This window comes from Microcaecilia unicolor, chromosome 9 (assembly GCF_901765095.1).
Source record: "Microcaecilia unicolor chromosome 9, aMicUni1.1, whole genome shotgun sequence".
Taxonomy (NCBI): Eukaryota; Metazoa; Chordata; class Amphibia; order Gymnophiona; family Siphonopidae; genus Microcaecilia; species Microcaecilia unicolor.
Genome location: NC_044039.1, coordinates 19,331,303 through 19,344,057, shown reverse-complemented (window position 1 = coordinate 19,344,057; position 12,755 = coordinate 19,331,303). Strand labels below are relative to the sequence as shown.

At 44.1% G+C, this 12,755-nt stretch overlaps 1 protein-coding gene across 1 annotated transcript; it reads left to right on the top strand.

Annotated features, from left to right (window-relative positions):
• The first annotated feature begins 2,549 nt into the window (after positions 1-2,549).
• On the top strand, positions 2,550-6,875 carry DUSP6 (dual specificity phosphatase 6). Its single transcript, XM_030214651.1, has 3 exons — positions 2,550-3,499; positions 4,121-4,552; positions 5,629-6,875. Exons 1-3 carry the CDS (start codon positions 3,100-3,102, stop codon positions 5,934-5,936), a joined length of 1,140 nt encoding a protein of 379 aa, XP_030070511.1. The 5' UTR covers positions 2,550-3,099; the 3' UTR covers positions 5,937-6,875.
• Positions 6,876-12,755: the final 5,880 nt, after the last annotated feature.

Sequence of the window (12,755 nt, the reverse complement as noted above, 5' to 3'; positions counted from 1 at the left end):
GGGCTCCCAAGTTAGCTAACTAGATAACCACACCCTCCCCAAAAGACATAACACGATCTGATATCCGCAAGCGAGCCTTCCCGGAGTAGCCCCCACACTCTGGAATGCACTGCCTGAAAGGCTCCGCTTAACACAAGACTACCTCTGCTTCAGGAAGCTGGTGAAAGCTTGGCTCTTCAACCAAGCCTTTAATGGAAGAAGTAACTAACTTGTTGGTCTCACTCACATACACAAGGAGTGACTCGGGCTGCACATACTGCAGCGGGACATGTTTATCCACTCCTAGCCTGAGATAATATTTAACCATCTCTCTAACCTCACGTGCAACGTTCTTCAATCACCTTACTTTCTAATTCTTCCTACTTTCTTACTCATCTATATGTTACAACTTTGCCTTACCCTTCACTACCAATTATAATGTTCTAGTACATATTGTGTTCACATTGTAAGTAGTATACCATGCCATGCTTTGTATTGCTATTTTAATATGTTTACTGCTGTAATTGCCTATTGCTCATGTGTGATCTATTCCTACTGTACACCGTCTTGAACGAATTCCTTAAAAAAGGCGGTAAATAAATCCTAATAAATACATAAGCAGTATAAAATGTTTTGCACTTTTTTGGGATCTTGCCAGGTATTTGTGACCTGGATTGGCCACTGTTGGAAACAGGATGCTGGGCTTGATGGACCTTTGGTCTTTCCCAGTATGGCAATATTTATGTACTTTCGTACTTATAAATAACATATTTTTGTCGTGTAGAAACTTGTAATCTCAGGCTCTGTCCCTGAAAGCAACAGAGATGGGCAATATGAAAAGACAGTTTAATGCTTCATCGGCATGATGAAACTTTTTCCCCCGGAAATGGCTCACGCTTGGGGCAGAACTACTGCCGACCGCCGCGTTGGGCCAGCGGTAGTCCCGATTTAGCGTTGCTTACCGATGCTTTGTAAAAGACCCCCTCAGTTTTGATAGAGTAGCTACACACTAGAATGCAGAATATATCACAGAAATATTTCCGGTTCTGTGTGGCCGTCCTCTGGATGGTAAGTAGTTCAACCCTAGAGCACGAAGGGGTCAATATTCAGCTGGCGACAGTCAGCATTTAATGACTGCTGCTTTCTTTACGCCTGGATACTCAATACCGGGACAAGTCTGGGCACTGGCATTGAATATCCATTTATATACGGCCGGCTAAAACATAGCCAGTTAAGCGGAATTTTCAGCACTTAATCGGCTACGATGAACCGCATAAAGATAGGTCTTTGTTTTATGTGGTCTTATTCAGGGTTGTACTGAATATTCATATTTGATTTGATTTGGGCTTGAATAGTGCCTCGGATACATTATTCGTATATGGTCAAATAGTGATTCAATTTCAAATACAAATAACAGGGATTCTGCTGTGCTAAATCCTACTGAAAGAAACACATAGGCCTGCCCTTTTACTAAGGGGTGGTCGGCCTACTGTGGACCTACCGTACACTAAAAGGGCAGAAAATGGGCATTTCATGGGTGTTGCAAAATTTACACACGTAGTTATAGAATATGGCCCAGTGTGCATAAATCTATGTATCGGGATTTACGCCACATTTTCGTTGGTGTAAATGGAGGTGCGTAGTTTTAGGCGTTGAGATATCAACTAAGCGTATTCAATATATATTGCGCCTAAATCTAGGCACCGCTTATAGAATACACGCCGATTTTTTTAGGCGCCATATACGAATAATTTTCTTATTTCCTACAGTAGCAAATTCCGGTACTCTGGTCCAATCCATGTTGTCATCTTTAGCTCATACTAACCTGACCTGGCTTTGATTTATAAAGCTAGTTAAACAATCTATTAAATTGGTCCAATAAACGGTACGATCTTAATTTCCGCGTCTTGTTTTAACTTTTATTTACAGATTAACAAGTCTGCCACACTAGTTTGAGCCATTCAGCAAAATCTGGGTTTTGCAACCGGCAGCTGAAAGGCGGATCTTGCCTTTCACCTGATTCTCTAGTTAATGACCTTCCTGGCAGCTTCCGAGTTTGAAGCAGGAGCCGAGGCAGCGTTTGTTGCCTTAAGCTCTTATTCATCAGTTCCACCGCGATGTTTATTGCAAAGAAGGGGCACATTCTTTAGGAAAGAAACGGCGGCACGCGTAGGAAACGGAATGTCTAATAGGGCTATTAAAGATTCCTTCATACACACAGGCACAGATGAGTGCTTTTGTTCCCTAGTAATTGCAGCCTTTATATTGTGTAATGCTTGAACTTTTAAAACACAGGAGGAAACAGGAGAATGGGAACAGCAGCTCCGGTCTGGTGCTAGCTGCCCTTCCCCCGTCGTCCAGCCGCTGCTGCAGTCGCTGGCTTGTTTGCACTTGGCTGATCCGGAGTGAGGAAATTCCTTTCCGTTTTTGTGAATGACAAACTCATTAGCAATTCATGAAGACGACCTGTTCCAGCCGGCCCGTCGCCACGGCAACGGCCGTTCCGAGCGCTCTGATTGGCCGGCCCGGGCGAATGTATCCATTGAGACGTTCCATTGAAGAGGGGCTGATTTAAAAGGCAACATACATACATTGATCACTCATCTCCGGGGCCCGCCTCAATGATCAGAGGTAGCGGTAGCTGCAGGAGGCGGGGGGCGAGAGAACCCATGCGGAGAGCGGCAAGAGGAAGGGGGAGGGCTGGGAACGAGTCTAGGAAAGATTAGGCGAGGAACACACAAACTCCTTCCTCAGTCACACAATCATCAGTGGGGTGGGAACGGGAGGGTTCTGAGCCCGCATGGCCAGAAGAAGAAGTGGCGGAGAGGCGATCGCCTAGAGCGCCGTGGAGTAGGGGCATTAAAGGCACGGAATCCGCGCGCAAAAGGCTATGCGGGTCCGTGCAAGCTAAGACACAGCTTCAGTGCCGCTTTCCCTCCCGTCCTTAGAGGCGATCGCCTAGAGCGGGGGCATTAAAGGCACGGAATCCGCGCGCGCAGAAGGCTATGCGGGTCCGTGCAAGCTAAGACACAGCTTCAGTGCCGTTTTCCCTCTCGCTGCTGCGGGGATCCGTCCTTAATTCCTCTTTTTTTTTTTTAATTTTGCCCCGTTCGTACCCCGATGCTAGAGAAGTTCAGACCCGTGCCTTCCGTTTCGCAAATGGCCATCAGCAAGACGGTGGCGTGGCTGAAGGAGCAGCTCGACCTAGGCAACGACCGGCTGCTGCTCATGGACTGCCGCCCGCAGGAGCTGTACGAATCCTCGCACGTCGAGTCGGCCATCAGCGTGGCCATCCCGGGCATCATGCTGCGGCGGCTGCGCAAGGGCAACCTGCCCCTCAAGGCGCTCTTCCCCAGCGGGCAGGACCGAGAGCGGCTGGCCGGGCGCTGCGGCAGCGACACGCTGCTCCTGTACGACGAAGGCAGCAGCGACTGGAACGAGAACACGGGGGGCGACTCGGTGCTGGGGCTGCTGATGAAGAGGCTCAAGGACGAGGGCTGCAGAGCTTTCTACCTGGAAGGTGAGTGGAGGGGGGGGGTCACCGGTCTTGTAGCCGGTGCACTAGAACTCACCACCACCAAAAAAAAAACTTCCTGGTACTCTTAGATCGCACGGTGTGTGTCCGCTCCCTCTGTAAAGGAGCCAAAGGTGCTTTTTAAAATGCAAAGGAATGAGTGGGACGAACTTTTTAATGGGTTCTTGCAAGTTTCCTAACTTTAAAATGGTGGCGCACGTAAAGAGACCAGTGTGTAACCACTTGCAAATAGTTTATAAAATGGACACGGTGTTCTACTTGTGCACAATCAATATTAAGTCACGAAACTTTCATCCTTAATTTGCTAAAACGCTCCACGCAATGTAGTTTACAATAAGTGTAGCTTAATAATCGCATTTTAAGTTTTATTTTTTTTTCTCCATGTCTGTTCCTAGTGATGCAGCTGTGACTATTGTAAAAAAAAAAAAAAAAAAAAAAATATATATATATATATATATATATATGATTTGTAATGGCTTACTAGCCATCGCTTGCGGGTACACGTATATTTCGTTGCCAAATGTTGCTTCTTAATGCACAAGAGTAATCTGAAAAAAAGTTAGCTATATTTATCACCCTGGTTTTATTTTTTTCCTCCCTTGGCAGGTGGATTCAACAAGTTCCAGGCTGAGTTCCCAGTGCATTGTGAGACTAATCTGGACAGCTCGTGTAGCAGCAGCTCCCCGCCAGTACTGGGTCTGGGAGGGCTCCGGATCAGCTCCGATTCCTGCTCAGACATTGACTCTGACCTTGACAGGGACCCCAACAGTGCCACCGACTCGGACGGCAGCCCCTTGGCCAACAACCAGCCTTCCTTCCCGGTGGAGATTTTACCGTATCTTTACCTGGGCTGCGCCAAGGATTCCACCAACCTGGACGTTTTGGAAGAGTTCGGCATCAAGTATATCCTCAACGTCACCCCGAATTTGCCTAACCTGTTTGAGAATGCGGGCGAGTTCAGATACAAGCAGATTCCCATCTCTGATCACTGGAGCCAAAACTTGTCTCAGTTTTTCCCTGAGGCCATCTCTTTTATAGGTAAGAATGTAACCGCGACTTTTTGTTTTTTTTTTGCCAAATGCTTTGCAAATCCAGTTGCAATGTTTGATCAAACTGTGTTTCTTAAAACGTATTTTGGATTTGAGGAAACACGTTCCCCATTTCTTTTGTGACTTTAATACTTAGTACTGTGTATTTCACAAGTCTAACATGGGATTTGCAGATTTGACGTTATGACTGGAGGGAGGGGTTTCATAATCACTGTACATCTACTTGAAGGAAGGTTTGGTGGTACTGTATTACCCGCATTTTGGAAAGGGGCATTTAGATTTTTGCCTTGAAGTGGTTTTCAATAGCCTATCTGACCTCTGGGCCCTTTAACTACAGAGGGAGGCAGTACCCTGAATACAGCAGGAAGAGGCTTGGGCTGGAAGCCACTGAGAAACTAATCTCTAGGCATTGTTATACATTTCCTATTACAAAGGAACCATTTTCAAGCAGTGTTGACATCCTGTTTCTTCTGATGGGCTGTCCTCATCACTTCCCTCTTTTTACAATGCTTCAATAGTTCCATTGTTCATGGCAGAACAGCCAGACAAGAATTTTAAGACCTTTTTGCAGTCTGCCTGGCTGCTTAAAAGATATCACTTTTTTGTTTTCTTTGGTCTGGTTTAATGGAGGGAGGTGGGAGAATGGAGGATGTTGAGTACTGGGCTACTGAGTACTACTTATTTTTATAGTGAGATGATTTGGTCACTCTTTTTTGGAAAACAGGAAAGGAGAGGCTAAGAGTATGTTAACAGGATTTTAATCTGGTTAGTGTAATAGAAAATGGACTTTTCGTTTTCTAACATTTGAGTATAGCTTGTGCCTTTTCCCGTATAGTAGGTATATATTCTGTTGCCATCTGATAATTGCATAGAGAGATGTGTATGTATATTGGACATGTGGTGCTAATGGAAATACTTTCTTGTGTCCGTGACCAAGAGTCTTTAGAACATACAGAATGTGGGCTCACTAGCACACCAATACCAGTTGACATTGAAGTATGGAATCTGGCGGAGTAGAATTTATCATGCTAACTTTGTTTTTTTTTTTCCTTCTTCCCTTGCAAGATGAAGCTCGTGGCAAGAACTTGGGTGTTTTGGTGCATTGCCTGGCAGGGATCAGCCGATCAGTTACAGTTACTGTTGCATATCTCATGCAGAAGCTCAACTTATCCATGAATGACGCTTATGATATCGTTAAGATGAAGAAATCGAACATATCTCCAAACTTCAACTTCATGGGTCAGTTACTTGACTTTGAGAGGACTTTGGGACTTAGCAGCCCATGTGATAACCGGGTGCCTAGCCAGCAGCTTTATTTCACCACGCCGGCTAACCAAAATGTCTTCCAGGTGGATTCTTTGCAGTCTACGTGAAATCCACTCTTTTTTTTTTTTGCATTTCCTTGGCTGTGATCATTCCTGAGATCTATTGCGATTATAATACTGTCAAGAGTTGCTTTGACAAAGGCATTGGAACTGGGGCAACACATTTTGCCCCTTGGCATCCTGGAAAAAAAAAAGATTAACCTGTGAAGTCTGGCTGTGATGAGAAAAAATGAAGGGTTTGGATCTCCCAGTAGCATATTGGAAATGAGACATTCTCAGTGACTTAAAGACAGATGTGCCATTGGTCGTATCTACAGTGACAGAACTCTTCCAAAGAGCTGGGGTTTAACTGGACAGTACATGAGCATAATTTACATAGGTGACCAGAAGTTACTATGTCCTCTTGATTGAGTAACTTTACTGTCTTCTGTGAAGACTGATTGCTTCTTTGGCTTAGGAGCAACAAAACCCTTTGACACATTTTGAAGTACTTGTTGACAGTCATTTCAAGTTTCCGAAGGAACTGTGCAGAATTCATTATTTTCTGTTTTTTTTTTATAGAACAGCTGTTACCATGACTTTTTCATGACTTAAGGGTATTTTTCATTTCTTTCATGTGGACAAGATGCAGTTAAGAATTTCATGCTTGGGTAGTTCTGAATTTTCCTAAGCCCTTGTACATATCCTCTTAAACTTGAACATTTCCCGGTCTTTTCCAAATGTGTTTTTTTTTTTTTTTTCTTGATGCCTATTACCTCTGTACAAACTTCAGGGAGCCTTCACCTCAAATGCAATATTTTTGTTTTCTTATATAATTCAACTGGAAGAATGTGTGACCTTGTGTATTGGATGTGTGCAGGGTGAGCTGCACCTGATTGCCAACGAGGGGATATGACTGCTCCCTGCTACTCCTGGTGAGACAGGCTGAAATTTATAAGAATGTAAATCCTTAAATTATTAATAAATAACTATTTTGGCTAGTTTGGATTTGGCTGTTTGTGTGACTTTGTCAACTGACCTATATCGGTGGAAACTGTTCAACCCTTTTTACATTTGTAACCACTTGGCATCAAAACTGTTCTAAGTACTCTGTATTTCTATGCTTAATTTGAAGTTCAGGAATGTTTCAAAGAACAATTCCAACTAGTCTGTAAATTTTTAATCTTGAACTGCTGCCCTTCAACTTTTCAAGAATGTTTATGATTAAAGGTAGTCCCTTCAGCATTTTACAAATAATGCCCTTTACCCTGTGGGTAGGGGTGGTGGATGTAGCCCATAAGCAGAAGAACAGGGTGGGCCACTGAGACCATGGCTCAACAAATAACCTTCCCAACCCAGCATCGGTACCTATAGAACATAGTGTGGGGCTGGAGATCTACAAAAAAAGTGTTCTGTTCCTTGGCGTCCCTTCGTTCCGACCCAGGACTTAATTATATACAAAAAGGAAGCACTGTGGAATAGGAGGGACCAGGTGGGCCAAGGGCTGGAGTAAGAGGAGAAGGTACTTGATTAGGAGGTAGAATGGTTATCTGTTCTGCTTTGGATTCACCTTCCTTCTCTCCCTTGCTGCTGCCTGGTAGAGAGAGGCCTGAGCAGAGCAACCCTTCTGGAAAGTGGTAGAACTGGCTGTTCCCCAGAAGTCAAACTCTGTGTAAACCTTTTTAAAATAAGCTGCTTATTGTGTTCAATTCAAGCATATGTGGACAGGCTTAAAGGTCTCAATATGTATACTTTGCAAGAAAGGTGGGAGAGGGGAGACGAGACGAGACATACCTATGCGGTATAAATGCACAAGTGAGTTTTTGAATTGAAAGGAAGCTCTGGAACAAGGGCATAGGATGAAGGTGAAAGGGATAGACTAAGAAATAATCTGAGAAAATACTTAGCAGAAAAGAGTAGCAAATTCGTGAAAGTGGTGGAGATGAAAACAGCATCTGAATTTGAGATCTTGAGACAAGTACATAGTATCTATAGTATTGGGAGAGCAGATGGGCATAGACGGGATAGGCCATATGAAGAGAAGGACCAGAAATCCCAACAAAGAGGACAGGAAATATGGACAAAGTGAGCAGATGAAAACACTTTATGGAGCCAGCCGACTTTTTAGTCCATCCATGGGTGGCATAGGCTGCTGGTTCCATAGTGTCTTAATCTCCTCACTTTCTGTTTTTGACAATTTTAAAGCTAAATTTTAATGCTAGCTTAGCTTCCCATGGAGAATGAAAACTTTACTAGCTTTGAAGGAATGACATGTTTTCATGGCAAAATGCTCCACTGCCGTGTTCTTGCTTAGGAGTCTGCACCCCAGAAAAATCTCTAGGTGTCATTGTAGTCTTCTGTCCAATGTGTGGCAGTGGCCAAAAAAAGCAAACTGGATGCTAGGAATCCTTAGGAAGGGGATGCAAAATAAGAGGAAGAATATTTATAATGCCGCCGTATCACTCCGTGGTGCAACCTCACCTTGAGAGCTGCATTCAGTTCTGGGTCACCATATCTCAAAAAAAGATATAGCGGAATTAGAAAAGGTTTGAAGAGCAGTGATCAAAATGATAAAGGGGATGGGAACTCCCCCCCCCCCCCCCCCCCACCCATATGAAGGAAAGGCTAAAGTGGTGCTTGGACAAGACAGCTGAGGAGGATATGATTGAGGTGTATAATATACTGAGTGGTGTAGAGTTAATTGATTTTTCACTTTCAAAAAGTACACCTCAATGAAGCTACATAGAAATACTTTTAAAACAGCTATGAGGGAATATTTTTTTCACTCAAAGAATAGTTCAGCTCAAACTCGCGGCCAGAGGATGTGGTAACAGCAGTTAGCGTATCTGGGTTTAAAAAAAGGTTTGGACAAATTCCTGCAGGAAAATCCACCGTCTGTTATGAGATGGACATGGGGGAAACAGCTGCTTGCCCTGGGATTTGTAGCATGGAATGTTGCTATTGGGTGCTTGTGATCTGGATTGGCCACTATTGAAAAGCAGGATGCTGGTCTAGATTGACCATTGGTCAAACCCAGTAATATGGCATGTTTACAAGTGCTCAAACAGAACCAGCGGAAGAGTACGAGATACCCTAGTTGAATATTCTGCCTTGCCTCCCACCTGGATGGTATTGCTTCCCAGAGCAACCCTGTAAAATTGCATAATTGGATATCATATATATATGAAATACTAAGTTCTAAAAGCTATTTAGTAGGCTAATTGGACTGTCTGGAAACTGCCCACAGTCTGAGTAGAGTTTGTATGATTGTTTTTGCTTTGGCTGCAGCTCCTCACTGCCACCCTTCTGGTTAGGCTGGTACTACAAGGGCCAGAGCACGTGCTTGATTCTCCTTATAGGTTAAGGCCTACCTGTGTTAAAGATCTCTCAAACTATTATAGGCATTGACTCGACTCACTGCTGCTCTAAAGCCTATTCTTGGGGCAAGTCTGGTCAAAGGTTCTTGAGGGCACCATTTTACAATTCTACATACTTTGTTAAAATTACAACATCTTGTAATTTCAAATTTAAATATAAGTTTATTGCTCAGTTGCAGAATTAATAATTCTGTTAGGATTTGTACAGTTAGAACCACAATTACACATATGGATTTGTACCATTAGAATCTCTGCTGCGTGCAAAGCCAGGACTGGATAAGCCTATTGGATCAGCATGGGGTAAACTAGCAGCCCTTCCTATAACGATAGTGCCCTAAACTGAGTGTGCTGCTAGATTTAGCTGTAACTTCTATGTTCAGTTTAATTTAAGGCTTGTTCTAATCCACTTACCAGCCATTTCTGCTTCTGGCACCCCCCTCCCCCCCCCCCCCCCCCCCCCCCACTGTGCTGTTCAAAGCAGAGTGCTAGCAATTTCCTGTCCAGCTGCAGCTCAAGTGGGTGGCTTTTTCAGAAGGGCCTGTGGATAATTTTAGCCAGTTTCCTCTTTGTGGGTTATTAATCTGCTTGCCTTTGAGAACCTGCATGCTTATGTTCCCATTGTTCTGCTGGGGCAGACAGATGGCCTTCCCACTACTTCCTTTCCTTTCACTGGCTTTTATTTTTTTTTTGTTCAAGTCTGTCCACTTCTCAAATTAATGTTTTCTGGCCCACTGCCAGAGGCCATTACCGCAGAAGGGGAAGTTAACATATCTGAATAGAAGGAAATGAAGCAGGGTCACGCCAAGAACTGAACCTGCTGACTAGAATTTGAGACATCCCCATTTGACAAGTGTGTGGTTTCCAGGGGCTTGTGTTTTTCTTTTGTTTTCTCAGGCACTTGCATTTGAAGCATCTTCTACTGTCAAAAATCTTATGATTAAATTAGCAGCAAAATAATTGTTTGTAGAACTGTGCAGATGACTTAGAGAAATATTTTCCAGCGTACACTTAGGGGACTTTTTGCTAAATTAAAGTGTGCTAAAAAATTAGCAGTTCCTGTGAATTACTTGCAAAACAATAATGCATGGTATTTGCAGAGCCTCACTAATAACTGCTCAGACTTTTCCATACAGTTAACATGGGTGTAATAGACTTATCACATGTTAACAGCATTGCAGGCTGAAATTGCATTAAAGGGGGGAGTTAACATGGGCTAAACGTTAAGATGTGTTATTTACTGTTAACCCCAGTTATTAGTAACTGTCTCCATTGGCGCCAACTCCGTGGGTGCTCGAGCACCCCCAATATTTCCCCACCGGAACCAGAAGTTCCCCAGGAGCCAGCCTGCTGCTGACTTCTTCTCCTACAACAGTCCTGCCCCTTGCCTTCCTGCATGCCGCCCATAACTTAAGACATCTTACCGGGGGTCCTGGCGGCAGCAGTAGTGAAAGGCGAGCACGAGCAGGCTCGGCGAGCCTTCTCGTTGCTCTCAAGCTTTGCCTCTGGTCCCGCCCTCATTTCCTGTTTCCGCAAGGGCGGGACCAGAGGCAGAGCTGAGAGCAACGAGAAGGGAAGGCAGGCCGAAGCGCCGACTTGCTGAGCCTGCTCGTGCTCGCCTTTCACTACTGCTGCCGACGGGAACCCAGTTAGATGTCTTAAGTTATGGGCGGCATGCAGGAAGGCGAAGGACTGTTGTGGGAGTGGGAGAAAAGGTCGGGCTGGAACTCGAGTCGGAGGGAGGGAGGGTCTGGAACTCGGAGGGGGGTCTGGAACTCTGAGGAAGGAGGGAGGGAGGGATTGGGGGTCTGGAACTCTGAGGGGAGGGGGCGGGCGAGGGGGAGAAATGCACCACCTGTAAAAAAAAAAAATTAAGCACCCCCAATCAGTTTGAAAATTGGCTCCTATGACTGTCTCATTGCATGAAATGGGACTCTATTAAAATAGAGGTAAAATAACGCATCTTAACAGTAGCCCACATTGATAATTGTTCCCCCTTTGAGTGAAGAGTTGTTTCATGTAACCAGAACTGATATTGTGATGTCATAATGCCCCATTCCACCAATGCCTAAGGGCCAGCCTCAGCAGTGATGTCACAGTGGCTTGATTGTCCTATACTTGGTTCACGTTTATTACATATAGCAATGTGTTTCATTCTAGAGACTTTTTTTTCTTTAATTAAGGAAGAAGTTATCAACGCGAGCTACCATTGAGATGTGTTACTTTACTATTGACCCCAGTAATTAGTAACTAGGTCTTATTGCAGAAAATGGCACCTGTGGTAATTAACACAATTATATCAGTAGCCCACATTGGTAACTATGTCCCTAAAGTGATCTGTGGTTTCTTCTGCAGTACAGTTAATGTGCGGTAAGTTCAAGGGTGGATTACCAAAGAGCCAAGCATCAACAGTCCATGTCCGTTCCCTGCCCTATTTAATACTATGCAGTCAGTGCATGCTAAGTGACAAACCACTGTGCTGTCAGCTTGTGCTAATTCCCATATTAATTAACGTGGTAACATAGTAGATGACGGCAGAAAAAGACCTGCATGGTCCATCCAGTCTGCCCAACAAGATAAACTCATATGTGCTACTTTTTGTGTATACCTTACCTTGATTTGTATCTGTCATTTTCAGGGCACAGACCTTATAAGTCTGCCCAGCACTATCCCCGCCTCCCAACCACCAGCCCCGCCTCCCACCACCGGCTATGCCACCCAATCTCAGCTAAGCTTCTGAGGATCCATTCCCTCGGAACAGGATTCCTTTATGTTTATCCCACGCATGTTTGAATTCCGTTGCCGTTTTCCCAGGGCCCCTTACTCTGATAAATGCAAAACTATTTTTTAGGTATGCAGGCAAAATAGAAAAATTGGAATACATACTTTTGAGATTCTGTAATACTTTAACTATGGGTCATGTTTATTAAAGTGCACTAGGTTTATTGCATTTAATCCAGGTTAACTGCTAGTTCTTACAGGTACTATGAGGTGGTGGTAGGTGAACCCGCATTAAAATGCACATTTGAAAGCATGCCATACATACCATGTGCTGACTGCAATGTGCAGTCCACGCCCATTTTCCTTCAAACCCTGCTCCAACCTCACACTGAGCAGTTAATGCTGAACGTTTATTGCACGGACTTTTAATGCATGCTAAACCTGTGCAAGCTGCTTAATGCACCTTCTCACTGTTTAAAAAAGTGTACTAGTGCCGACACAGCCCATTCACTTTGAATGGGCTTTATTGGCATTGCCGCGTGGCTTTGTAAACAGGGGCGTTAGTCAACTGCTCCTATAATAATGATGGCACTATATCATTTTGATGATTTTTTATTATTATTCATTGAGTTTTCCTGTTTGACTGTGTTATTTTTTTCTGTGTTGAGTTTTCCTTTTTCTTTGTATTAGGTTACTTCTAGGGTGAAATAAAAGCAACCAAGTTGGTGTAACACATCCCAGAGCTAGAAAAACTAGAAACAATCCTACACAAATGCACTTGAAACGTGGGTAA